At 36.1% G+C, this 26,713-nt stretch overlaps 1 protein-coding gene across 1 annotated transcript; it reads right to left on the reverse strand.

Moving 5' to 3' along the window:
• Positions 1 to 1,025: 1,025 nt before the first annotated feature.
• LOC128232787 (early endosome antigen 1-like) lies at positions 1,026 to 24,713 on the reverse strand. The gene is made up of 20 exons (XM_052946520.1): positions 24,609 to 24,713; positions 23,625 to 23,751; positions 23,381 to 23,441; positions 21,564 to 22,779; positions 20,914 to 21,139; positions 20,372 to 20,510; positions 19,591 to 19,734; positions 19,195 to 19,338; positions 18,613 to 18,705; positions 17,089 to 17,223; positions 16,676 to 16,769; positions 15,592 to 15,739; positions 14,671 to 14,733; positions 13,491 to 13,686; positions 9,233 to 9,273; positions 6,267 to 6,435; positions 5,061 to 5,662; positions 4,592 to 4,772; positions 3,074 to 3,244; positions 1,026 to 2,556 (listed from the first exon to the last, which is right to left on the reverse strand). Exons 2-20 carry the CDS (start codon positions 23,741 to 23,743, stop codon positions 2,251 to 2,253), a joined length of 4,248 nt encoding a protein of 1,415 aa, XP_052802480.1. The 5' UTR covers positions 23,744 to 23,751; positions 24,609 to 24,713; the 3' UTR covers positions 1,026 to 2,250.
• Positions 24,714 to 26,713: the final 2,000 nt, after the last annotated feature.

A 26,713-nucleotide genomic window follows, 5' to 3' on the forward strand; every position in this document is an offset into this window, starting at 1 on the left:
AGTTTTGCCAAAATTCATACAGTATAGAGAACTCAAAGTGGATGAAAGTAGTAAAAATAATTAATTAAAGTTCAATACAGAATAAATGTCACTGTATGAAGCATATTCCCCCAAAAGTGTGAAAGCTGCTTCACAAAATTCATGTAAGTCTTTGTCTTTCTCATTTACAATGAATTCCCCATTGGCTATGAATTCCCTGCCATCTCCTATTGGCTATGAATTCCCTGCCAGCTGTGAGTTCCCTATTGGCTATGATTTTCATATTGGCAGTGACTTCCCAATTGGCTGTGAATTCCTTATTGACTGTGAATTCCCTATGAGCGGCGAGTTTCTTATTAGCTGTGACTTCTTCATTGGCTTTGAATTTCCTATTGGCTGTGAATTCCCTAATGGCTGTGAAGTACCAATAGACTGTAAAATCCCTTTTGGATGTGAATTCCCTATTGGCTATGAATTCCCTATTGACTGAATTTCCTAAAGCTGTGAATTCCCTATAAGCTGTAAATTCCCTATTGACTGAATAATAAGAATTTCCCAAGGCTGTGAATTTCATATTGGCTGTGAATTTCATATTGACTGAAATTCCCAAGGCTGTGAATTCCCTATTAGCTGTAAATTCCCTATTGATAGTGAATTTCCCACGGCTGTGAATTTCCTATTGATAGTGAATTTCCCACGGCTGTGAATTCCCTATTGGCTGTGATTTTCCCAAGGCTTTAAATTTCCTATTGACTGTTGGCTGTAAATTCCCTATTGGGGCTAAAGACAGGTTCCTACTTCTCAAATACATGGATTTCATAAATTGCCATATTAAACCTAGTTTACATGTTTTATCATTAACAAATACCATGAAAACAGTTTACAATTTATAATAAGTTCATAGTATATAAGTTCTTGCTATTGCCATACATATCCATGAAATCATTACGTAATTTTAATGATTGAAACCACTGCTTTTTACAAAAGCCTTTAAGCCTTAATGAAGGCTTTTTCAAAACTATAATAATGAACTCGACTGGTATTAAATATTGCTATTTATTTTAAATACAAGAAACATTAACACAAAGTTTAAATGCCACACACATACACATATTTAACAGAATTCAAAGCACTAATTATTTAAATAAATTTGTTATTTACCATGAGCAATCACACAACATAAAGTTTGTTTGAAAAAGATGAATAAATGGAAAATGATGAATCATAGTAAATCCCTTAATACCATCTAGATCATTATTTAAAACATCCAAAAAACTAACAATGGGTAAAAAGAAGAAAACCAAAAACAGAACTTACAAATGATATGAAATACCAGACATCCTTTCAAGTACTTATGCACTTAACAAGGTGATATTTCTATTTTGGAAAGTAATGCCATGGACAGATATAGTTTGGAGTACAATTGCAAAAGTTTTGCTATTCAAACAAGACATCAGAACAGGATATATCATATTAAATTAAAAAGAAAGAAATGCAAAAAAAGTTAAAATCCTACCTATTAATTTTTTCATATGTAAATTTTTCTTTCATGATTTCTTTTTAATTCAGCATTGACATGTGACATTTAACTAGGTTGTTTTCGCACAAGAACATATATAACATAGAATACTGAAAGATTAAACTCAAATATATTTATACACAATATAAATTCTGAACATCATCAATTCTATTACAATGCAAATAAAGTTCACTAAAATGTCCGACAAAATTTCAGCCCGATATTCAACTACATGTATAATCAAAACTACATTGTATCTCACAGTTGTGCATTTTCTATAATCACCAAGACAGAGCTGCTTTTACTATAAAATACATGTAGATTCAATCATTATTCATTAGCACACCAAAGTAAAATCTCACTTCTTAGAATAATACTGACTCTTTAACTTTAAAATACAGATGAGTATACACTTAACACAGTGGCATAACAAGACTTGTTGTCCAAAAGTCATAAAACCTGATTCGGAAAAGTAAGTTTACAGTTGCATTCAGACTAAATGAACTTAAAATAATATGCAAATAGCTCTTTTTCACAAAAATATGACTAAGCCAAATATCCTGAGGGGTGATACAATGAAGTGAGTCAAGTCAACAGTCAACAGTTTAAACATTCCAGGGTCTCATAACTAAGATCTAATCACCTAAACATCAATGTTGAGTCTTAGTTCTTTCTCTGAACACAAATGACTCTTCATCTTACAGATTACATTATGAATAACCATCAGCACCAATTAAATTTGACCCTTATAATCACCACATGGAAGTCTTCACTGGTTTCAATTCCTTATCATCTTCCTTCCCTTTCCTCTCGGAACTTGACAAAGAAGCTCGCCCCTCGATCATTGCTATCATACGTCTCAGATGTTCATCCTGTCTCGCTAATCTGTGTCTCGTTAGTTCGTTCCGTATGCTGTCCACTAGTTGATCGAGTCGGTGAACCTCTGCGTCCGCCCTTTTGCCATTTGCGTCCAACGTCATGATGCGCTTTGTGGATCGTACACTGATGTCGTGAAGTTTCGCCTCGGCTTCTGTCAGCAACGTGCGGTACTTATCAACCTGCATTTCATTAATTATAGAATAGAACTGATTGCAAATCAATCTAAAATCATAATCATCGGTCAAACCTTTTCTGGAGTGCGAGTGTTTCCCTCTAGGTAGAGCTACTGTTAGATCCTATTTGGTGAACACTTAACAAACCATAATGTAAAACTTAAATCACACATCTTTTTCTGGAGTGCAACTTTTTTCCTCTGTAGACGTACAGTACACACCGCTAGAGCTACTGTTAACTTCCAGCTTGAGAATCCCAAGCTTACCATAAGGAAACATTTAATCACCCACCTTTTTCTTGAGACTCAGTGTTTCCCTCTGGAGAGCAACATCCACTCCACTAGAGCTACTGTTAGCTTTCAGCCTCTGGTACCAAACTTACCATTAAGTAAAACTTCAATCACCCACCTTTTACTTGAGTGCCAGTTTTTCCCTCCACACTGTAGACGTCCACACTGCTTGAAATTTTGTTAGCTTCCAGCTTGTGAACACCAAACTAACCATAATGAAACGTTTTAATCACCTTTTTCTGGAGTGCCAGAGTTTCCCTCTGTAGAGCAACATCCACTCCGCTGGAGCTACTGTTAGCCTCCATCTTGGCCAGCAGTTCTTCCACCTGTCCATTTAGCAGGGCACGCTCAGATTCCACGGACGTTAGCTTCTTCTGGGTCCTATCCAGTTCTTCTTGCAGTCTCTGAAAAAAGGAAATGATTTATTTCAGAATATACACTAATACCTTCAACCATGCTCTTAATGTTGACCTCTAGTTCATCTTTCTGCTCAAGGAGGTCCACAAATCCCACCCCATCTCCTCTTGTTGTTGTGAAAACCTCGCACACTCCCCCTCTATTCATCCAACTGATAAACTGTGATGTATCATCCCAACCCTTTCACTCACCTCTAGTTCTATTTTCTGATCAAGGAGGTCCCCAAATCTCTCCCCCATCTCTTCCTGTTGTTGTGTAAGCCTCTCACACTCCCCCCTCTCGTCATCCAAATGTTATCCTGATAAACTGTGATGTATCACATACACTCATATCCCACTCACCTCTAGTTCTGTTTTCTGGTCAAGCAAGTCCCCAAATCTCTCCCCCATCTCCTCCTGTTGTTGTGTTAGTCTCTCACACTCCCCCTCTTGCCCTCCAGCTGTTATGATGAGAAACAGTGGTGTATAGCCCACCCCACTCACCTCTAGTTCCGTTTTCTGGTCAAGCAAGTCCCCAAATCTCTCCCCCATTTCCTCCTGTTGTTGTGTTAGTCTCTCACACTCCCCCCTCTTGCCCTCCTGCTGTTATGATGAGAAACAGTGGTGTATAGCCCACACCACTCACCTCTAGTTCTGTTTTCTGGTCAAGCAAGTCCCCAAATCTCTCCCCCATCTCCTCCTGTTGTTGTGTTAGTCTCTCACACTCCCCCCTCTTGCCCTCCAGCTGTTATGATGAGAAACAGTGGTGTATAGCCCACCCCACTCACCTCTAGTTCTGTTTTCTGGTCAAGCAAGTCCCCAAATCTCTCCCCCATCTCCTCCTGTTGTTGTGTTAGTCTCTCACACTCCCCCCTCTTGCCCTCCAGCAGTTATGATGAGAAACAGTGGTGTATAGCCCACCCCACTCACCTCTAGTTCTGTTTTCTGGTCAAGTAAGTCCCCAAATCTCTCCCCCATCTCCTCCTGTTGTTGTGTAAGTCTCTCGCACTCCTCCCTCTTGCCCTCCAGCTGTTATGATGAGAAACAGTTGTGTATTGCCCACCCCACTCACCTCTAGTTCCGTTTTCTGGTCAAGCAAGTCCCCAAATCTCTCCCCCATCTCCTCCTGTTGTTGTGTAAGTCTCTCACACTCCCCCCTCTTGCCCTCCAGCTGTTATGATGAGAAACAGTGGTGTATAGCCCACCCCACTCACCTCTAGTTCTGTTTTCTGGTCAAGTAAGTCCCCAAATCTCTCCCCCATCTCCTCCTGTTGTTGTGTAAGTCTCTCGCACTCCTCCCTCTTGCCCTCCAGCTGTTATGATGAGAAACAGTTGTGTATTGCCCACCCCACTCACCTCTAGTTCCGTTTTCTGGTCAAGCAAGTCCCCAAATCTCTCCCCCATCTCCTCCTGTTGTTGTGTAAGCCTCTCACACTCCCCCCTCTTTTGCTCCAGCTCCTTATTTACCAGGTCCAGCTCAGCACAAGCTCGCCGCTCCCCATGCTCACTTTCTGTCACTTGGGAACGAAGGTCCGAGCTAAGAAAAATGGTGATGTATTTGCTTAAGTATGGTATACACATTTTTCAGTTATAAACAAAGGATTAGTTTTACCAGAATAAAATAAAAATTGTGGGATTTTTTTGTGACATTTGTCTTCTATAGTTTTAATTTTAAAATAAATTACATTTCTAATAAATTCTGAATATGTGCAAAGTATGTTTTTAAAAGGCTGATTAAAAGATAAAGAACAGGGAAAAAGACTTCATGTTTTTCAATTTTGTTTGTATTAAACAATATTGTTTTAAACAATCATTGAGCACTTACTTTTCAAAAGTAACATCATTCAGAGATGATCGAAGAGCTTTCTCAATGAGTTGAGCCACCCTCATAATTTCTGTAAACACATCAGAAATCTCTTCCAGTTGGTTGGCCAACTTTTCCTTACTTAAGTTGTTGGAATCCTTCTTTTCTCCCGCACATTCTTTAATTCCTTTCTTGTCTTGATCTACTTCATCTTTAACTTCTTTCTCATTTGCATCGTCAACAATCTCATCATCTTTAGCACTATCAAGAGTATCAGCATTTTCCACAGGGACGAGAGTTTTTCGAACAGGAGCAAAAGCACTATTACCAGAGAAACCAAGTTTTTTGCGGCTCACAGTACTCGGGGTATCTGAGCCACCAGAACTTATTCCGTCAACTTTAAGAGATGATTTAACATCAATGTCTGGCTGCTTTAAAGGTTCAACATTCTTGCTTCTCAACTGCTGGTTTTCAGAAGAATCAGCCACATCAATGTTTTGTTCTATAGGGCACGCTGCAGTGAGTATTTGCGACACCAGAGAACGGGCACCAGCTGGTTTGGATTGTGCTGTATCCGAGGATGGTTCCTTAGTTTGGCCAGTCGCTTCTCTGTTATTTTCAACCTATAAGGAGAAAAGTGTATAGTAAAGAAAGGGAAATGTATGTAAGAAAATGATAATCATGTTTATGGTTTATGTACGTTACATGTGTAGCAGTATAAAATTAACGGAAATTCAGTTTTTTAATTCTTAACAGATTAATCTTTGATTAAACATTTCAAAATACAACACTCGTTATTAACAATTCTTCAAATAAATAAAAATCAACCTTATGATTTACAGCAAAAAAAGGAAACAAGAACTGTCTTTTATCTGACTCCTTAATGAAGACCCTACCCCTGCTAACTTAGTTTAATTCCAGCCTTCTTCCCACAGCCAGCCAGTACTTTTATCATCTCAGTATACAGTTGACCAATGGGGATGGAACATTCATTACATTGTAAAAACTTTTTGCCTAATAATTGCCATTACCACACAACAATTAATCCCAACCCCTCCCAAAACTTACTGTAACTCCAGCCTTCTTCCTAAAGCCAGCTAGTACTTATATCATTTCAGTATGCAGATGGTAAATGGTGATGGAACCTTCATTCCTCTACATACACTCATTGCCCTAACAGTACAATAACCACACCATAAGTTATCCCCCCACTTCTCTCCAACTTACTGCAATTCCAGCCTTCTTCCTTAGGCCAGCCAGCACTTTTCTCATTTCGGCATAAAGCTGATCTATGGCGCTGGAGCATTCCGCTATCTGTGACTCTTGTAGTTTTAACACAGGCAGAGTGCTTGCCTTGAAGTCATCATATGCTTTCTCCTTGGCCCTCAAGTCAGCACTGTGGGATTTTTCAATTTATACATGAATTAGCAGTTGTGTCATCCTTTCTGTATACCGGTAATTACTATTATAAATCATGCAGCTTTCCCCTGCACATGATTTTTGAAGTGGTATTTTCAGCCAAAAACAGACAGTTACTTAATTAAATATAATTTTAATTCAATATTGAATAAACATGAGTCATATCTGTCTCGTTTGCAAGTGTTAAATTTGTACCACAACTAGGCCATTGTCATAACTGTCAAACCCCCGATTTCTAAATGCACATGGTTCGAATTTAGACTCGCATACTCGCAAAATGCGAGCGACATTTGCAAATTGCTAGTGACTTTTATTCAAGCTCGCAAAATTCTGCGAGTGGCTTTTTCTACACCACAAAATATTAAAAGGAAAGTAGAATAAACGAACTTAACTTTGCTACGTAGTCGAGTGTAAATAGCCTATAAGTGGCATGTTTACTCTACCAGTAAAGTGAAGACATTAAAGGCAGTCTTTTATAGTAACATAAATTACTCAAGAATAGATTTATACAAATGTATAAAATGTCTCTTAGTATTCCAGATTTAATTTATTTTCTATAGAGAATATGACCTGTAAAATTGAAAGCATTATTCATTTATTTGTTTATGTAGCTCAAAATGGTTTATTTTCATAACAATTTATTAAAACAAGTTATTCAACACTTAAACTGTTTACGCATGTTGGTAGGAATGGTATGAAAATGAAGTTGTTTCATAATAATTTTAGTTTTATTATTCCATACCATATGCCTATATAAAACAAAATCAGGTTTGATGTGTGATATATTTTTTTTACAATGTCCAGTTGGTTTTAAGGGGCTAGACACCAGATGATACAATTGCAAGAAAGAAAAAAAATTGTCAAAAACTTACATAAAATTGACATCATTGTGTACAATGCATTGAATATCACTTACTGATCACATCGCTTACGACGCATGCATCTTTCTTTCTAAGCTTATGCACTTTTTCCAATGTGAAATTTACTAGCGTTGTCTACCAGGTAATTTTTAGAAAGTTTAAAAATAGCGTTAGTATATTTATCTGTAGTCATAAACAGATATGATTTAAACTGGGAAACCATAATGCGCTATTTGAAACGGGGAAACACAGATGAAACAGCAACAATCATGTTGCGTTTATTATTTTAACCATGTAAAGAGATGTATTATCGGCCTCCTCTCCACATCGGCTCTAATAAGTTCAACAAGAGGCGTCGTAAGACAGCGCGCTCGACTACACCGCTTTGACTTAGAATACAATTACAATGTAATAGTACCAAGTTTGGTCTCTTTATGTCAAACCTAACTAAAATTATTCGATACATAAGGTGACTCTGATGCTGCCCTCCCACCAGCCCGCCCAAACAATGACGCAAGTCATTCAAATAACTTGATTTCCCATTATGAAAATGTGGTTAAGAATATACAAATATGCCTTTCAAAGGAAATTAAAAAAAAATAAAAAATAAAAAAATTCAAGGGCCATAATTTGTATTTAGGCTTAAAATGGAGTTATGTTTCTTGTTGTAAGATGGTCGTAAATAGTTTTGAATTTTATTAGGTGCATTTAATGAACGGTATAGAATTTTTTATTAAAATCCCAACTTGCCCTTAACTTTTACTTGCCTAAAACTTTAACCTAATCAATCAGGGGCCATAACTTGTATTAAGGATATCGAGTCATGTAACCTCATTGTGTGATGGTCCTGAACAATTGTGTGAATTATTAAGTCAATTGAATGAAGGGTATAGAAGTTATTAAACAATATCCCAACCTGTCCTAAAGCTTTAACCTAAGTTCCATAGTCAATCAGGGGCCATAATTTGTATAAAAGATAATATGGAGTTATCTAACCTCATTATGTGATGGCTCTGAACAACTGTGTGAAGTATTATGTCAATTGAATGAATGGTATTGGAGTTTTAAGTACAAATCCCAACTTGCTCTAAAACTTTAACCTGCCCTAAAACTTTTACCTAAGTCAATCAGGGGCCATAACTTGTATTTAGGATAATATGGAGTTATGTAACCTCATTGTGTGATGGTCCTGAACAACTGTGTGAAGTATTAAGTCAATTGAACAAAGGATATAGAAGTTATTAATAAATATTCCAACTTGCCCTAAAACTTTAACCTAAGTTCCGTAGTCAATCAGGGGCCATAATCTGTGTAAAGAATAATATGGAGTTATCTAACCTCATCATGTGATGGTCCTGAACAACTGTGGGAAGTATTAAGTCAATTGAATGTAGGGTATTGGACTTGTAAGAGAAAACCCTAACTTGCCCTAAAACTTTAACCGGACGCCGACGCCGGGGCGAGTAGTATAGCCCACCTATTCTTCGAATAGTCAAGCTAAAAATAGAACAAATACGGAGAGGCCGAGTTTTATCTTGAATCTTTCCGGGATGCTTCGAGGCGTGCATAACACAAAGTGAATACAAATGACGTAATCACCTAGCTCAATCATTGGCTAAATTTAGCGCTTTCGCGCACTTTATGTAAACACCATCAACCTTTAAATATATCCGCTCAACTGTCAAAGTGAATAGACTTCGATATTCTGTCAAAAACCCTTTGTCACTTTGGAAACTGAAAACACCAATAGCTGTAATACCTGTCGAGCTATCTATCCACAATAAATGTCAGAGTCTTAATGGAAACACTGTTAAAAAATTTGGTCTAGAAACAGTAAGTCTGAGTTCAGAATTGAGATTTGATGTTCGTAATAATGGCCCCTGATTTCTAAATGCATACATGTACAATACTTACATTGCTTCCTGCTGCTTTGACCTCAAATCTACCAGAAGGTCCTGGAAAATACATCATTTTTTTTGGGACATTTTATCAAAATAACTTGCCTTTAATTCAACTTCTGTGGGAATCATTGTGAAAGCGATTTATCTCCCTTTTTATAAGATTTAAAACTTTGCATAATCCGTTAACTAGGGATTTAACTTAAAGGTTATTGGAAGGGTGCTGCACCCTGTCCTTTTTTGGTAGCACCGTTCTGCCCTCTTGGGCACCTTTCTGCCATCATAGAATTAAATGCTTAAGATAATCTTTAATCTCTATTTTGTTTTGATTAACACATAAAATATGCTTATCAATTCAGAAAACTTGACATATTTGGCAGTTGAAACCTTAGGGCTATTCCAGTAAAACATATGTCCCACCCCAGGAAGGCACTTTCAAAATGGACCATCCCCCTTCAGAAGTTTATTTGATGAGAAAAGAACCCCCTTTAGAATATTTTCTGAGCAAATTCAGATCCCCTTGAGAAGTTTATTTTTTTATACGTCTATATGCAAAGATTATTTGCAATTACTCTTTTGTAACTCTTTGATCAGGTGAGCTATATAGGACCTTATAGCTCACCCTAGTTTCTAAGCCAATCATCACCCAGAGATTTTCAAATCTTTGCTCGAATAGGTTTCATATAAGATCACATCTGCACCCAATAAGTTAATTATTATAACTAGGTCAACAGACATGGCGCGCGCCAAATGAACTTCGAGCAGCCAATGGGCACGCTGTATACGGCCTTGTTCGATGATTGGCTTAGAAACTAGGGTGAACTATAAGTCGGTCACAGCTCATGTAATGGAAAATAACAAAACTTATTACTGGGCTTTGCTTGTAATAAATTTGGTTATTTTCCATTAATAAATTTGGTTATTTTCCATTATATGGACTATAACCTACACACCACGGTTCTCTTGTTTCTTCATATGTTGCTATAAGTGCATATTAAGCCACATGAGGCTGAAACTTTCACCCATGTAATTATATACAACCTAAAAATACCTTGTGGTCGAAATGTTAAGGGGACGAAACATTCGGATTTATAACATTTACGCAATACGTACAAATTATGATTTCTAATAAAATTCTAGACAACTGTTGTCAATTTCAGGGGTCGACACTAACCATTTTTCCAAGGGATCCCGAAGGGACACCAACATTTGAAATCAGGTGTCCCTTCCTGAAATTAGGAGTCCCTTCCACTTTTTACATTTTTTCATTGTTGAGCCTGTTTTAATATTAAATTCAACATCCTTTTACTTTTCAATTTGTAATGCAAGTATAAACCACCATAATTATTATACATGTTTTCAGCAGCATGTAATGACAGGTTAGTAGCACTGAATGGCAGTGAGGTATATTTTGGTCTCTAAGTTGGTAGATTGGGTTCAAAAGCGGGAGAATGTCTAAGTCCCTTTTGTTTTCAGTCAAAAACAGAGATGGATACAATGTAAACAAAAACTTGATGTTGTTACTATTTTTAGATTTTTGGAAAATACGCATAAAATACATCATGGTTCAGGGTCTTGTCAAATGTCGGTGCTTTTCATTAAGAAACTGTAGGAATATTACATCTGGCTTGTGAAAACTCCAATCAATATTTAGTAGAGCTGTTGATAAATCAATCAAACTGCCCAACAGTCGTAGTGCATACTGAAAGAGCAGACGACCAAAAATTGTGTATACATGTTAATTTTCGCGCCAAAGTCATAAAATTTTATAAATTTATTGAATTAATGAATAAAACCCTGCAAATTTTATTTCTATTATTTTTTATCAAGGCATAAAATATATGTCTTTAAAATTAACAAAAAATATTGATAAGTTGAATGCCAATTAACAAAGAATGCTGAATGTAGGATGCAGTTCTTTTGTGTCGTAAATGTTACTGTAAATACTCAAAGGTCGCATCATATTATATAAAAGGTATCATCAGAGTTGGCATCTTTTTGGGCGGTTCTGACACATTTATAAGCAAAACAATTCCACATAAGTATTTTACCGATAATAAATCTCTGTCAGCTCTGACCTTGTTTAAAATGTAAACAACAAAACGGAAGCGTTAACCTGCATGCGCCTGTGAAATGACCTGTTTAATTATAGATTCACGACGTAACTATAGTCAAATAGTCAGCTATACTTTCGCTTTGATGAGTCCGATAATGATAATTAATAATACCGTATTATATCATGTATAGGACGCTAGCATAGATAGGACGCAGGCAAAAAAATAGTTGAAAAAACGGGTAAAAACCCTTAATATATAAGATAGGACGCAGCGAAAAAATGTCAAAATCGGAGCCGAAAAATTGAGGTTGGTAAAGTATTTATAACATATATTGAAGTAAAAAAAAAATGTATATAAGGCATATTTCGATAACTGTCTTGTGTATTTCGATAATTATCGTCGTATTTCGGTAATTTGGTGTACACAACAATGATATAAGTCTTGACATTTTGAGAACATTCACGCATATTATAAGACTTATACAAATGCTGTAATAGTCCTGAAACGCCTTCTGACTGACAGTCAACCGTTGCAACCGTTGCAATAGTTCCGACATGCGTTCTGAATGACAGTCAACCGTTGCAACCGTTTCAAAACTGTGTATTGTCAAAACTGATGATTGTTTTGATAAGGCTTGTCGCTGCGCGGATTAAAACATGTCAGGCATAATTAATGCGTGTCGGTAATTATCCTTGCCAGCGGAAGGCACGACGGGTAAAGTGCGAACAAACAACCATACGGTATTAACATCTCAATAGTTCGTTCTATGGATGTTTTTCAGCGGGTGTTTTTCACACCTTCGCACATTTGAAAAAGATTTGATAGTGACAATAATGCTACTTTGCGTTATGCACATTCTTTTATTATTTTTTAAAAACAGTAAGATACAACAAAATGTTTTGTAAAATATCGAAACATTAAAATCATGAACAACGATTAATTGATATTTAACTCCTTTCCCGATTTTCCGTTGCCGTTATAACTCAAACCAGTTAAAGTGCTGACTCACATCGAGTTTTTGTGAGTAGCGTCCCTTTTGTAAAAAAGTAAACACTCATGTTTGTTTTCAATTTATTTCTCAATAAATCATTTTAAAGTAAACATTTCTGCGTGTGTTAACTTGCGAGATTTTACCTATGTCAGTTGTTCTCTTCGGTGACGCAGTACAGATACTTACTTTTACCGCGTTCTTCCCCGGTCCGATATTTTCGACCTGAAATGGACTTGGAAAAAAACAGATGCAATTCTAATAGCATAGAAAGGACGCAGGCCCTTTTTAAGACAAGAATTGGAGGTAAAAAAGTGCGTCCTATGCATGATATAATACGGTATTGTTATGACATGTGCTGTCAAGAAATTTAGGGAGCCCGAATTTAGGTAATAAATTAATTAAATGCTACTTATTTATTGATATTTAGCGTTTATCAGTCAGAAATTTAAGTGTCCCGACGGAATACCGGACTTCGATGTTCAGGTGTCCCTCCTGAAAAACTGGTGTCCTCGGGATCCCGGGACCCCGTTAGTGTCGAACACTGTCAATTTGATATACTTACCACGAAACGTATCCACACATGCGGCGCATCTATTGGTTTCTAGCCAATTTTGTAGGTTGGTCTTCAACCACGACTTTACAAATTCTGGCGCCTCCGCCATCTTGTTGTCAAGAAACGCAACTTCTTCTGATTTCCGGTACCGCGGAACCGACTCGTAATATCGCGAAAATTTGTATTCAAACCAATTCTGTACACGACGTTCGGTAAAATATGTTATATGGATAAAAAAACCCGGTATTTCACCATCGGGCAGTGAATATAAATGAGCAGATACGGTCAGAAGCAAAAAAGAAAATGACGCCCCCCTATAGAAGCGAAATTGGACTTATCACCACCCCCTACAGTAGCAAATTAAGAAAAAGACCTACCCCCTACAGAATTTCTTTATTTTGCCGTCCTGGGGTGGGACATATGTTTAACTGGAATAGCCCTTATATAACTTCAATCACGATCCCTAACATTTTCTGTAAAATTCATTATGTTCAAGTTCTTCACAGTCCAACATAATGTGCCCTTTTCTCCTATTGCACCCTGTCTTTCTTCTGCAGCACCCTGTCCTTTTTACCACCTGGCTTAAACCAACATTCACTAACAAGAACAGCTAGTTCTTCAGCATGTACATATAAATATAATTTCACAACCTCAACTATGTAGATTTGCATACCTTGTACTTGTCACATTCTGTTGTAAGTGTCGCAACTTTCATTGTCAATTCTCGTTTACTCTTCTCAGCTTCCTTCAAATCTTCCAGCTGATTGGAAAGGAGTTCCCGACACTCAAAGAGGTCGTTCTCTTGTCGATCAATTTCATCTTCCCGATTGTCCAAAGTGCGCTGGAGATTGGTAACCTGTAGGATCTTCCTGGAAATATTGAGAAAAAGCAATTTTTACTAATTTAGTCGTCTATTTCTTTGCATGTATGGTAACTCAATCGGCATGCACATTAAAAACCTTTATGTTACTGAGATGGTCTTATACAACTTTTAATTATAACTTTTGATCCATTCAATTTTCATATATATATCTGTATCATCTAACAATAAAATTTGTACCAATCATAGTGTTCATAAATTTTAGTGGATACATTTTAAGCCAATGAGTTAAACAAACAACACACATGGTCCATGCTATACAAGAACACAGTTTACAACAACTGTGACAAACTTAGTTACTGGCATCTTTCTAAGGCCAAAAGTACATTTTATAAGGTATTAAATTATTTGCATGATACAAAGTGAACTTAGCTAACATGTTTATCTGAAATATTTAAACTTAATTCCACCTTAACCTAAAGCCAATTTTATAAAACTGGTTTAGTCTATTGTTTATTTAAAGTTGGTCAAAATATGTATTGATAAGTCGAATTTTTCCAATTATAACTGTTGACCAATCATATTGCTAGGCCTAGTAAGCCTTTTATAAGTGACCCCCCCCCCCCCTCCCAAAACCGTGTATTTGTACACAACCTCTGTTAATTGATCTAAATCTTATTGCCTAATTGTCTTATCAGATCTCCAATCTGAGTATCCTGCTGTGCAGTTTGGGATGTTTTATTATTCAAATGGACCCTAAATGGCCCTGAGCCAGTAAAGGGATACAAAGGAAATTGGCCCCTACTGTGACACCAGTGCAATTAGCAGAAGATGCACAGCAGGGGATTATCATGCCAAACATTCCTTAAACTAGGCCTTTAAAAGCAAATAAGTCAAAAAAATACATGTGGATAACACATCCTCAGATGCAGATTTTCTGCAGATCAACTACCAAACTAGAAAAATAAGCATTAACGTTTCTCATGCATATTGTTTACTTTATATATCTATGTAAAATATTTGAAAATCTCACTTGTCAAGACTCAATTTCATTTTTGAAACCTCCGCTTCATGAGAAGACTGCTCCTCCCTTGCACTGAAAACAGCAAAATAATTATTATAGAGAGATAACTTAATTTGTTCAGTGTATACTGTTAGCATTTTAGTATATATAGGTAGGTCCTAACAAATATGTTCTAAAACGGTTCAACCATAAAGGAGTTGTCATGGTTTTCAAGGGTTTTTATTTTCTTAAAGATATCAAGGAACAACAAGTTGAAGTAATTTAAGATGTTGTCATGGAGAAATGAAGCTTTGTGCAAAAATTTATGGGACAGTCATGGGACAGAACTCTATTTTAATCTCGCGCTATAAACAAGTTACAATATGTCAGTTAGAAAGGAGTCATGAGTTCTTGATTCAAGAACTTTAGCTCTAAGAAATGACCTTAAAATAAAAATGTACCAAGTAAGATACACACCAAATACACTAAATACACCCCAACATATTTACATATTTAAAGTATTTTCAATGTAAACGTACCCAAAACTTCCCACTTCTTACTATTAAAATATATTATTCAAACTTATGCCGGCCCCTTTAAAACAACAACGCAATTTATTATACATCATTGCTTCTTGGGGTTGACGGACCAGGACCGATTGAGATTTCAAACTTATAGAAGCCCTGCTATACATGTAGAATCATGTATATAACAAGAGCACTGAAAGCGGAAATCTATGCGTGTGTATTTATCTCAGTTAGACGGCCCATTCAATACATTTTTACATCAGTGTTAAGCAAAGACTTGCTTGTCATACATGTATGCCAGTTGAACATATCTATCAAGTTTCATGTGAGTAACTTTTTATCAATACAAGTTATGGCCAAAACGTTTTTACCAAGGCTATGACAATTGCTTTTTTTAAGATGAGATCAAATTTATGACATGTACCTTTGGTTCAAGCGTTCAATCTCCTCATGGAGTTTGGTGTTGGATTCTTCAAGTTTGGAGATGTCATCTTTTAGCTTATCACACTCCTCTGAAAGGCTGTCTCTTTCTGTCTGCAGAATCTTACATCGCTTGATTCCTTCTGCTTTATCTGAAAGTAAAAGTTTCACATTTAGAAAACACAACAGTAATTGACATTACACTGTCTAAGCTACCCTGATTTGAATAGTCGTAACTTTTAAACCCATGTAAATATGTCAAGATCCCTCGTCAAATGCAAATGGATGTTGGTTTAATAGATTTGTTTGTTAATCAAACTTGTATACAACTGAGGACAGCGTCAATTGGTTCACCAAATTTAATTACCATTTGACAACCTATGAGTACCTGAACATCTTTACCCTAAAAAGCGTGTGTTATGTATGCTTCATGAATTTGGATTTTTTTTCAATTAATGTGAGAATAACACACCATTCATAAAGTTGCACCTTAAGACAGATTAAAACTGAAAGCATGAGCTAAACTGATGTGACGGTTCCAGTTGATGAAACCATAAAACAATGAGACGAGGTAAAGTGTTGTAAGGATAGAAGCATTTTAAACTTAAGCTTTCACCTCCAAATTTGAGGGTGATAGGTGTAGATGTATAATTATGTATAATATAATTAGCCTCCCATTGGGGGCATTTTCTTGGGGCACCATGACACGGAAATCAGTTCTGGTTTTGACTCCAGCATGATTCATACCAGCTTTAGCTGTCGTCATTATGTATTTTTACAATTGAGAAGGCAGTATTTCTATAGTTTTCTAATATATTTATTTCAGTAAATAAGCAGACAGCCATTATTTATTTTTAATCAGGTGAAGCTGTAGATATACAGTGGCTTGCCCATTTAGTGGGTATTTTACAAACTATAATGTAGACAACTACATCATATCAAATCGTTTATTTTGTAAGTACACACTAACAATCTTTAATCATTACTAAAATGCTATATTCACGATTAAGCTATAAAATTAAATCAGTTATTGAGTACCAGGTAAAACAATACACTTTGTAGATTTCATGAACTTTAACAAGTTTTACCTGTCAACAGTGAGTCCCTTTCCAATGTCAGTTTCTCTACAGCCTGTTTTGCCTCAAACAACTCTGTGGATGTCCTTTCTAGTTGACCATCCATCTGTGAGGGTATTTAATTACAATAACGTTACATTTTAAATATAATGAATGAAATTTCAACATCATTTTTAAAATCTCCAAGGATATCATGCAATTTTCAAAAAAATAAAAGTAAGTGCTTGATATCATGACATTATTAATCCTTGTTTTTTCAAGCTGGCTTGATCCTAAATCCCGTTATATACTCTTAAACCTGAAGTGGGTTGTCCTAGCAAGTGGTGACAATCTCGTCCATGTCCTCCATCTTTGTTTCAAGATAAGACCTTTCGGATACCCAAGAGTCAGGTATTTAGTTTATGCATGAGCCCTTATACTCTTACCTGCAGCAAGTTGTCCCGGCAAGTGGCTACAATCTTGTTCATCTCTTCTTTCTCTGTCTCCAACTTGGACCTCTCAGATATCAAATTATCTGATTCCTCTTTAACACGGTCATTCTCCATGGTGAGTTCCTTCTCCTGAATTGATAGTAAATAATGTACATTAAGTATGTCAAGGCTTCTGTGAACGGAATATTGGAAAAACATTACTACCTAGAAATGGGCTAAAACTCCCAAAATTGATTCATTAAACGTACAAAAACTTCACAACACAAAAATGTGTGTTTGACTGATAATGGTAGAGGCTATGACAAAAATTCAATTTTTTTGTTTGAAAGTTATTAATTTCATTTTGTCCAACACAGACTATCTTACATTTTAACTATGAAAATAACAGCTCCCGTACAGTTCCAGATGTATAAAACAAAACTCAGTCTTGCAATTTTAAAGATATTGTCATTCTAGCATGAGCAGGAGTTCTAACATCTGATAATTGTTAATGCTGAAACATAGCTGGGATTCTGTTTGAGTATGGGGGATACATGTCAAAAGAAGGAAAGAGATGGTAAGACCACATGTAAAATTGTTTCCAAAGTAATATGTATTAATAACAAGGTACTTCCTACTGTTTTCATGCAAAACATAATCTATACAACTGTTCAATAGTCTGAAATAACAACAGCTGTCACAGTATGTGACGAATGCCCCCGAATGTGACATTGACCTATGAACAAGGTCAGTACATGAAAAGATCAAACAAATACATATGGCAAGTTATTTTAAATTGCCTCTGAACATAAAAAAATACCACACATACTTGACAACCTACATTCTTATGTCCTTATATTCAGCATTCCATTGTGAATAAACACTAAGTGCATCTTTCACCTTAGAAGTAGGGACATGGGTGTTGCACGTGACACGTCGTCTTGGTATGTCGAACACATGTGGCAAGTTATTATCAAATCTGTTCATACAAGAAAAAGTTACAGCCCGGACATAACAACCAATACTCTGTATCCTTATATGCAGCACTCCATTATGAATAAACACCTAAGTGTGACCTTGACCTTAGAGGTAGGGACAAGGTTCTTGCACGCGACACGTCGTCTTGGTATGTCAAACACATGTGGCAAGTTTTTTAAAATCTGTCCATACATGGGAAAGTTACAGCCCGGACATAACAACCAATACTCTGTATCCTTATATGCAGTACTCCATTGTGAATAAACACCTAAGTGTGACCTTGACCTAAGAGGTAGGGACACGGTTCTTGCACGCGACACGTCGTCTTGGTATGCCGAACACATATGGCAAGTTATTTTAAAATCTGTCCATACAAGGGAAAGTTACAGCCCGGACACGAGTTATTGAGCCAGACTGACGGACGGACAGACGGTGCGATTTTAATATGTCCACCTTCGGGGGCATAAAAAGCTCTGAATCCTGATTTTGGATAACTCCTGAACTTAATGTATGACTAAAACATGTAGTTACAGGTAACTTTAGATGTAACTTTGGTCTTACCTTCTCTACATTTTTGGCCGCCTGTTCTGTTACCCAGGCTGCTTTCTCCTGTACCTTGTTGAAGCTTTCTGTCAATACCTGCTCCAGCTCCTCCTGAAGAAATGAAAAAAAACATTTATTACCTATTATTTAGATAAGATTGCTTTAAATTGAACAAATCAATTTTACTTCATTACCATTATGCCATTTTGCTATATTTGGCACAAAATTACTCGTGAAATTGAATTGTTGGTGCTCACTTGATGAAATATCATAAACACTAAAGCAAACAATTATCCTTTACACATTTGCTTTTCCTCACTCAACACCACCCTAACCTGCCTTATTTGTCAGCATAACTGCAGCCTGTTGGCTGTCTCTAAATCCCCACTCAGCTATTTGTAATACTCTAGCTCTGATCAGAGTTGCTGTACCAGACACAGGGAAGCCATGAAGTGATCACGGTAGTTTTTGGTCTCATACCCTCACTTCACCCCACCCTATTTGTCAGCTTACCTATAATCTGTGAGCTGTCTCTACACCCCCCAACAGCTGTTTCTGGTCTCATACCCCATTCCCACCCCACCCAATCTGTTAGCTTACCTGTAGTTTGTGTGCTGTGTCGACATCACCCATCAGCTGTGTGTATTGGTCCAGTTCCGTTTGGAGTTTCTGAACTAGACTTTGGGAGGCAAGAAAGTGGTCCCTGTAGTTTGTTGTCTCATACTCTGCTCTCAGCTCTTTCAACTAGGAAAAATAGTATTTTCAACTAGGAAAAATAGTATTGTCAGTTATAAGAACAGTGCAATAAAAGCATATTGCTTTCAATCATTAGCAACAAGTTTATACATTTTTACATCAAAGCATTGCTTGCATTTTTATTAATCTTTATTTTTAATTTCAGTGACAAATGTCTCCCTGACTCTCCAAGCTTGTGCATGTATTCCCCCTGCAGAGTATATAACCTCCTTCTCCATCGTGCTCCATCAGTCAACTTACCTGTGTATCATACTGCAGCCTGACCTCCTGTGTTTCAGCAACCAATGTCTCCTCCCTGGCTTGCCATCCCTCCTGTGCCCCAGCGTATTCCTCCTTAAGAGCAGATAACTCCTTGCTCACACTCTCCAGCCGATGCTCCAACTCCTACAGAAAACATAAGCATAATGTAAGCCAATCTTTGTCTACCCTTATAGTAAGCTAACCTGAGGAGTCTGTGTATTTCCACATATTATTTTTTTCCATTAAAAAGTTATGCAAAAATACTGTGCCTATTGGATAAAGGAGACTTTACAGACTTTTCAGATAATGAACTTTATTATGTTTGCAATGCAGATTGAATATCTGCACCTTGTAACACATTGTTCAAGGAGGCACCGAGCACAATATAGGCTGATGCCAATTTTTTTTATTTTTTTTTTATTTTAATGCATTATTATGTTTAACTCATTGGCTTAAATGTGGAAAACAAAAAAGCATTTGATTTGTGTACAGAAAAAAAGATACTAGCTGTTATGATTAGGGGGGTTTCCAATTAATAACTACGTGACCACAAATACCCAAGTTAAAATATCTCTATTAATTTTTTATCTGTACACAAATCATAATCAATGCATTAAAATAGAAAAAAAATTGGCATCAAACTATATTGTACGCCTTTAATCATAAACATACAAATGAAATTCTTCAGTCCCATAGTTTACACATAATTTTTTTTTATAATTTTTCACAGCAAAATTAAAATTTGAATGATTATGTTTGAAAATTTATGACTGGTCCCAACCTCCTGTGCTACCAGCTTCTTCCTGTCCTTCTCCAGGCCAGCTATCTGACTCTCCAATCTAGTGTTCTGTAACCGCAGTGTCTCAAACTCATTTGCCAAGACCCGGGGATGCTGACGCCTCACATCCTCTGCTGTCAACCTGTCATATTTGAAAGGCCAGTTTAAGATTTTTTGAAAAGAATCATCCGAAAAACGAAGGTGGAGCTTAGAACTTATTTATACTTTGGCGTTTTGTGTCAATAGGCAAAACATTTATTAAATGTTACTTAACTGTTTTTAGATTTTGAGACATTCAGATTGAACCATTGACAACTTATTATATTTGTGTTTGACCTTTATAATTTTAATTATACCCCTTATTATGAAGGTTGGGGTAATTCCATTTAAATACTAGCATATGATGAATAATGTTGATAAAGGGATAAAATAAGTGTATGCATCCTCTGACTTCTGTAATTCTACTAAAATACACCTGTTTTGATAAGGTAAATCATAATACAGTTACAAGTAATTATTCTTAATTTTAACCAAAGTGCATTTACTTTTTCGTCTTTTTATCAATCTTTAATGGAGTCATGCTGGTGCCACTGTGCATCATGGGAGAGTCATCCATGTCTGTTGCTGTGGATACGACATCTGGCCTCACAGACACGCCAACCTCGATCCCCAGGGCTGGGTCTGTTCCCACCCCCATATCAACACACTCAGGTCCACATGCAAGTACACTCTTGTCTTGGTCTGGCCGCTGTACCATTGGGGAACAGAGTACTGCAAGGAAATTGATTCAACATTCTTATCTAAATGAAATTGATCAGCGTATTTGTACATGTAACAACATCAATGTAGAAAAGAAGAATTTAAAGCATATATTACACCCATTTGAAAAACAAATTTTTATATTTTTTACAGAAAATTGTGATATAAGTCGACTTTGTTTGAAAGTGCATTTTTTTGACATGTCTTTGTAATTGACTGTCTTTGCTTTAACAAATCATAACATGTGAAGCCATTCAAGATTGTCCAATTCCTGTACATGTGTGATGTTAATGCAAAATACAACTACTAAATACAAGTAAATCATTGACAATGATCAAGTGTGAATTCATCTAAAAATCCCTACATTGTTGAGACTGAAATTGTACATGTATTGTACACATGTATTTGCAATAATTGAACAATGACTTAAAGATACCTGATTGGAATTCCGCAACATTCTGTATGGAGATATCTGTAGTAGGTATGTGCAGAGGAGAACACATAACTGAGTGTCTCTCAGGAACATTCTGAATGGAAACATCATTCTGAGGTATCTGAATAGGTGAACAAGAAACAGACTCCATTTCTGCGCAATTCTGGATGGAAATGTCATTGAGGGGAAAGTTCATAGGCGAACACATCATTGAATGAACGTCGGCACAGTTCTGGATAGAAACATCGAGATTTTCAAATTTCATTGGGGAACAATTTATTGACTGCCTTTCCACTTCATTCTGTATGGAAATGTCACAGACTTCTGGGAAAATTGGTGAACATGCCTGATTTGTTTTTTCAACAATGGGTGTGGAGCAATTGTTATTACTGTTCATATTAGCAAAACTTATGGAGTTGATGCCTTGCTCTATGTCATCCAAAAGTGACTTATTCTCTTTCATTCCATCCAACAAGTTTTTCAATGTTCTCTTTGCACCTTTGCCACTATCGCCACCTTCACTTTGAACTGTGCCATCTTCAGAAACTTCTTTTAAAGAATCACGACTTTCATTCTTTTTTTCCTCAACTTCATCAATATCATCATCCTCATCATTATCATCACTACTCCTCCGGTTTAAATTGATAGGTGAAAATGCTGCCAACGATTTTATAGCTCCAGTAATGTTTTTCACACCCTGTCTTAAGGGGGATTGGACCTCAGAATGTTTAAGTCTCGGGGGACCATCAGTTGGTACCCAATACAAATTTCTTTTGGTATCCGAAAATGTTAATTTTGCCAAAAATGATGCTGCATTCTGAACTCTTTCCATACGAGCAATGTTTGCAAGGAAATTAGGCTTATATGTGTAAGGATTACTTTCATTTGGACTGCCAGTTTTCTTAACAGCCTCTCCTTTCAAAGTCTTAGAGCCAAACACTTCATTCTCTGTTTCACAAGCTGACTTACATTCCTGAAAATTCAAAGGTACATTTGATTCATGTGGTGTTGACAACAACTCATCTTCAGATTTTGTAGAGTCGCACAAGCTTTCTTCATTCCCGGAATAATTCCCAAGAAGCAAATCTTCATCAATGACAAGTTCTGGTGATTTGGATTTTCTCCCATCCGGAGTTTTACTTTTCCTAGGCTCTGCTTCCTCCAAGACTTTTGGCAAACCTTCATCTCCAAATGATTTCGTTTTTCTCATGGATTTCACCTGAAACAGAAGCAATTAGGTAATGAGATAAAGTCAGAATGTACAATGTATGTAGTAATTCAGTGATATTTATCAACGTTAATCAATCATAAACTAGATATTACCAGTAATGACTGAAATAAAATGCTGTTCTAAATTGCTTTGTAAATAAGGTGACATTTCTTGTTATCAGTACAATAATACCAATCATGCACAGATCTCTGACATATAAGACATAAACATAGATTTCACAAACCTACGAGCCCTGCTCTAGTACAATGCTTTAAGGGTTTGCTCAAATTAAGGATTTTTAATTTTTATGGTTTAGTGCAGACGTTAGCGCACTCGCCTCCCAACTAGGCGACAGAGTTTGATTCCCATTCTGGACGCATGCAACATTGTGCCAACATGAGTGACTAAGTACAAGTTATCATAACTTTCTTCACAATCATTGTAAAATATATAATGTTTATACTAAATTGTGGATGTCATAAAACAGGGACTATTAAGAAAAGTTATGCCCAAACACAAGTGCAATTTGAGCTTGTTCATTCAAAAGGCATTGATGACTGTGAATCTCTAAAATGATTATAAGCGTTACAAACATTTTTTTAATTAATACCTGTACATTATCTCTTGTGACATTTTCTTTTTCTGATGCTGGTGTTGACAAACGCTTCTTTCTGCAGATAAGATCAAACACTTGTCCAGTAAATACAAATAAATACAAAGAAACAAAAATATTAGTGACAAACTAACATAGGCATGTCTTACAAACTAGTAATTTTTAATGAAACAAGGGTACAATTTGAAAACATCAAGACTGCAGATAACCATTGTATATGTAGCTACCGGTACTGTCTAACCTGTGTTTATTGACCTGTCTGGGAGTGACAAGAGGTGTCTTCCTTGGTCCTTCATCCTGCTGGTTAGAAGGGGGAACCTGACGGATATCAAGTAACGGTTGTCTTGGGGTGGAAGTCATGGTGGTCTCTAAAAAACAAAATGTTTTTTTCATTTATCTAATATTCACAGGGCTCTGAATCATCTGGAATTCAGACACTATTCTCCTAAAAAAAAGACGGTTGACATCACAGAAAAATGTGTAAAAAATGTATCTTCATGCTGGAACACAAAAGAGCCTGCAGCATGTGGATGATGAGATCTAGGTAGTTACCACTACCAGTAAGAGGTTGGGTAATTGCCTTAAAAATTAGGGCGAAGATACCATGACCATAACCTTTTCATGTAAGGCAACTGCATGGTTGTATTTAAAGCTGCATCAGCTGAACAATTTGAATGTGTCTTTTCAGATTTATTTATCTTTTTTCTAATAAGTAGAGGAATGATATGTATCTTCTTTTCACCCATTCTTCTCAATTACAATTTAATGATTCATGGTAAATAAAATAACAATAACCATATGGACTCTGGATGAATAAACAAAATAATGCAACACACAATTTATGTAACCCGTATCAATAAAACTAATTGTTTACTTTGCAATCAAGGGCGATAATAAGGAACCCAATTACAACAGTGGTGTTTCTCACATCTTTCCGTTGTGATAATATATATCACTGATAAAGATTAAATGAAGTTGTGTTAAACAGCACTATTAATTCTCACAGACTCATCTTCTGGCTGTCAATGAAACTGATAAGACGGATACAAATAACGTTATACTCCCCAACAACAAAATAGATTTTGTTTCGAACAATTTTGAGTACGAAACAACTCCCTATCCTCTTCGTCAGGGATTTGTTCGTAAAAGACTAAACCGCTTAACAACCGTGTAAGCCTAATCACAATTTATTTAATAATAAAATGGACTATATTAACAGTATTACCTGTTAAGTTATCTGAATGGCTAAATATGACTAACTGTCAACAACAAAAAGACGACATTTCACCAAAGTTTACATTTTGAACATGGTGCTTGAAACGCTCTTTTTGATTGGTCAAACGAAAGAGAAAGTCAAACCGTCCTTTTAACGCACGGTCATGGGGTTCGATTTAACCGTTGTAACCTTTGTATAACATGACCCACGATTGAAGATATATTTGCAATGCATTGCATTAAATAACATTTAAATATAGTTTTATTGTTCTATATATATCTTTGGACAATTTTAACACTACTAGTAGTGATTCAATTTCGAAATATAAAATTGAATGAGATCCATTTTATAACCACATCTTTGATGCTAGAAAATTTTCCAGCGTCTCTAATACATACAGAGAAAGCCCTCGGACAGTTTCACTGAACTTATATATCAAGTGCAGTATCACCTGCAAATACTACCCGTGAAAAGGTACTCAAACACCGGATCATTCTCCGTTTGCTACTACTATTAGAAGGAGATATGTATACATGCCAACCCAGGTCCGGTCCGTATAACCACTGCACAGAATGTTATCGTCCAATTGCCTGCAACCATCGTGCTGTAAAATGTGTTACTTGCTATCAGCGGTGGCACATAAAGTGTCACAGAATCTCACCTTCCGAGTTTGTTGAACTTTCCACCAGTGGAGATCCTTGGACATGTCACGAGTGTTCTAATCCATATAAATTTAATGATTCATTCTTTGATGATATTACCTCCAGTGACCTTGATAGTTTTACTTCTAATCAACCAGACTACAATAATACTGAACAACATAATTCTAGTCATACTTCATCTGAAGATTTTATTGATTATTCCAAATTTGATGCTTTTAAACAAAAAGGTCTACATTTTGTACATTTTAATACAAGGTCTTAACTACCAAAACTATCAGAACTGAGACATTTCGCCATTACATGCAGAGTGGATGTTATTGCAATCACAGAAACATGGCTTGATGAATCCGTTACAGACAACGAGGTAGCCATTCAGGGATACAACATTTCACGCAGGGACCGTAACAGGAATGGGAGAGGAGTGTGTTTATATATTAGGGAAGATGTTGCTTTCACATTGAGAACTGAATTACAAGTTGATAATGTAGAAGCTGTATGGGCTGAACTGTTTTTATATAAAACTAAACCTATTTTAGTACTTTGATTGATCATATTTTATGTAGTCACAGTGACAAGATCTCTCAGTCTGGTACATTACCAATAAACTTAAGTGATCATTTACCAATTTTTTGCACACAAAAAAACTACCATGGTTAAGCCTAACGAACATAATACTATTAATGTAAGGTGTACTAAAAACTACAATAATGATGATTTCATCGGTAAATTGAAACTTTGTGATTGGTCTGAAATGTTTAAGATGGAATCTTGGATTTTTTTTAAAGATACATTTTTATCAGTTTTAAATAACATTAATTGCTCCTATTAAAGAAGTACGTTTAAAACAAAGAAGTGAGCCTTGGATTGATTCTGATATATTGGACCTTATAAAGAATAGGGATTTTTATAAGTATAAGTGTAGGAAAACAGGCAATACAGATTGTTACAAGCTCTTTTGCTCATTTAGAAATACAGTTCAAAAGGCTGTTAAGAAAGCCAAATCTGAGTATATATGCAACAAACTAGAGGAAAATAAACACAATCCAAAAAGTATGTGGTCTCAGTTAAAGGATCTAGGATACAGTAATATTAGTAAATCTTTACCTAATGTAGTTCTTAACATAGGTGACAAACTGTGTTTTGACGCTAAAACAATAGCAAATCATTTTTAATATTTTTTTTTACTACAGTCGCATCAGTTCTAGTGGAGAAACTGCCTGTTGCATCAAATTTGTTCAGTGTTTCATATAGTGTTTTTCAAAACTTTTACAAGCAGAGAAACCCTGAGTCAAAATCCTTTAAACTACATACTGTTTCAGAGCAATTTGTCCTGAATGAATTATCCAAACTAAATTGTTCAAAAAGCACTGGGCTTGATGATATTCCTGCTAGATTTCTAAAGAATGCAGCTCCTTTTATTAAGATACATATTACATTTTTAATAAAAAGTTC

This window comes from Mya arenaria, chromosome 4 (assembly GCF_026914265.1).
Source record: "Mya arenaria isolate MELC-2E11 chromosome 4, ASM2691426v1".
Lineage (NCBI taxonomy): Eukaryota > Metazoa > Mollusca > Bivalvia > Myida > Myidae > Mya > Mya arenaria.

Excerpts from the sequence above, each read along its gene's own strand:
- LOC128232787 (XM_052946520.1), bottom strand. The coding sequence starts at position 23,743 with ATGACTTCCACCCCAAGACAACCGTTACTTGATATCCGTCAGGTTCCC. Across the intron at positions 23,442-23,624 it reads AGACAGGTCAATAAACACAG|AAAGAAGCGTTTGTCAACAC; the intron begins GTTAGACAGTAC and ends TCTTATCTGCAG. Across the intron at positions 21,140-21,563 it reads TGTTGCGGAATTCCAATCAG|TACTCTGTTCCCCAATGGTA; the intron begins GTATCTTTAAGT and ends ATTTCCTTGCAG.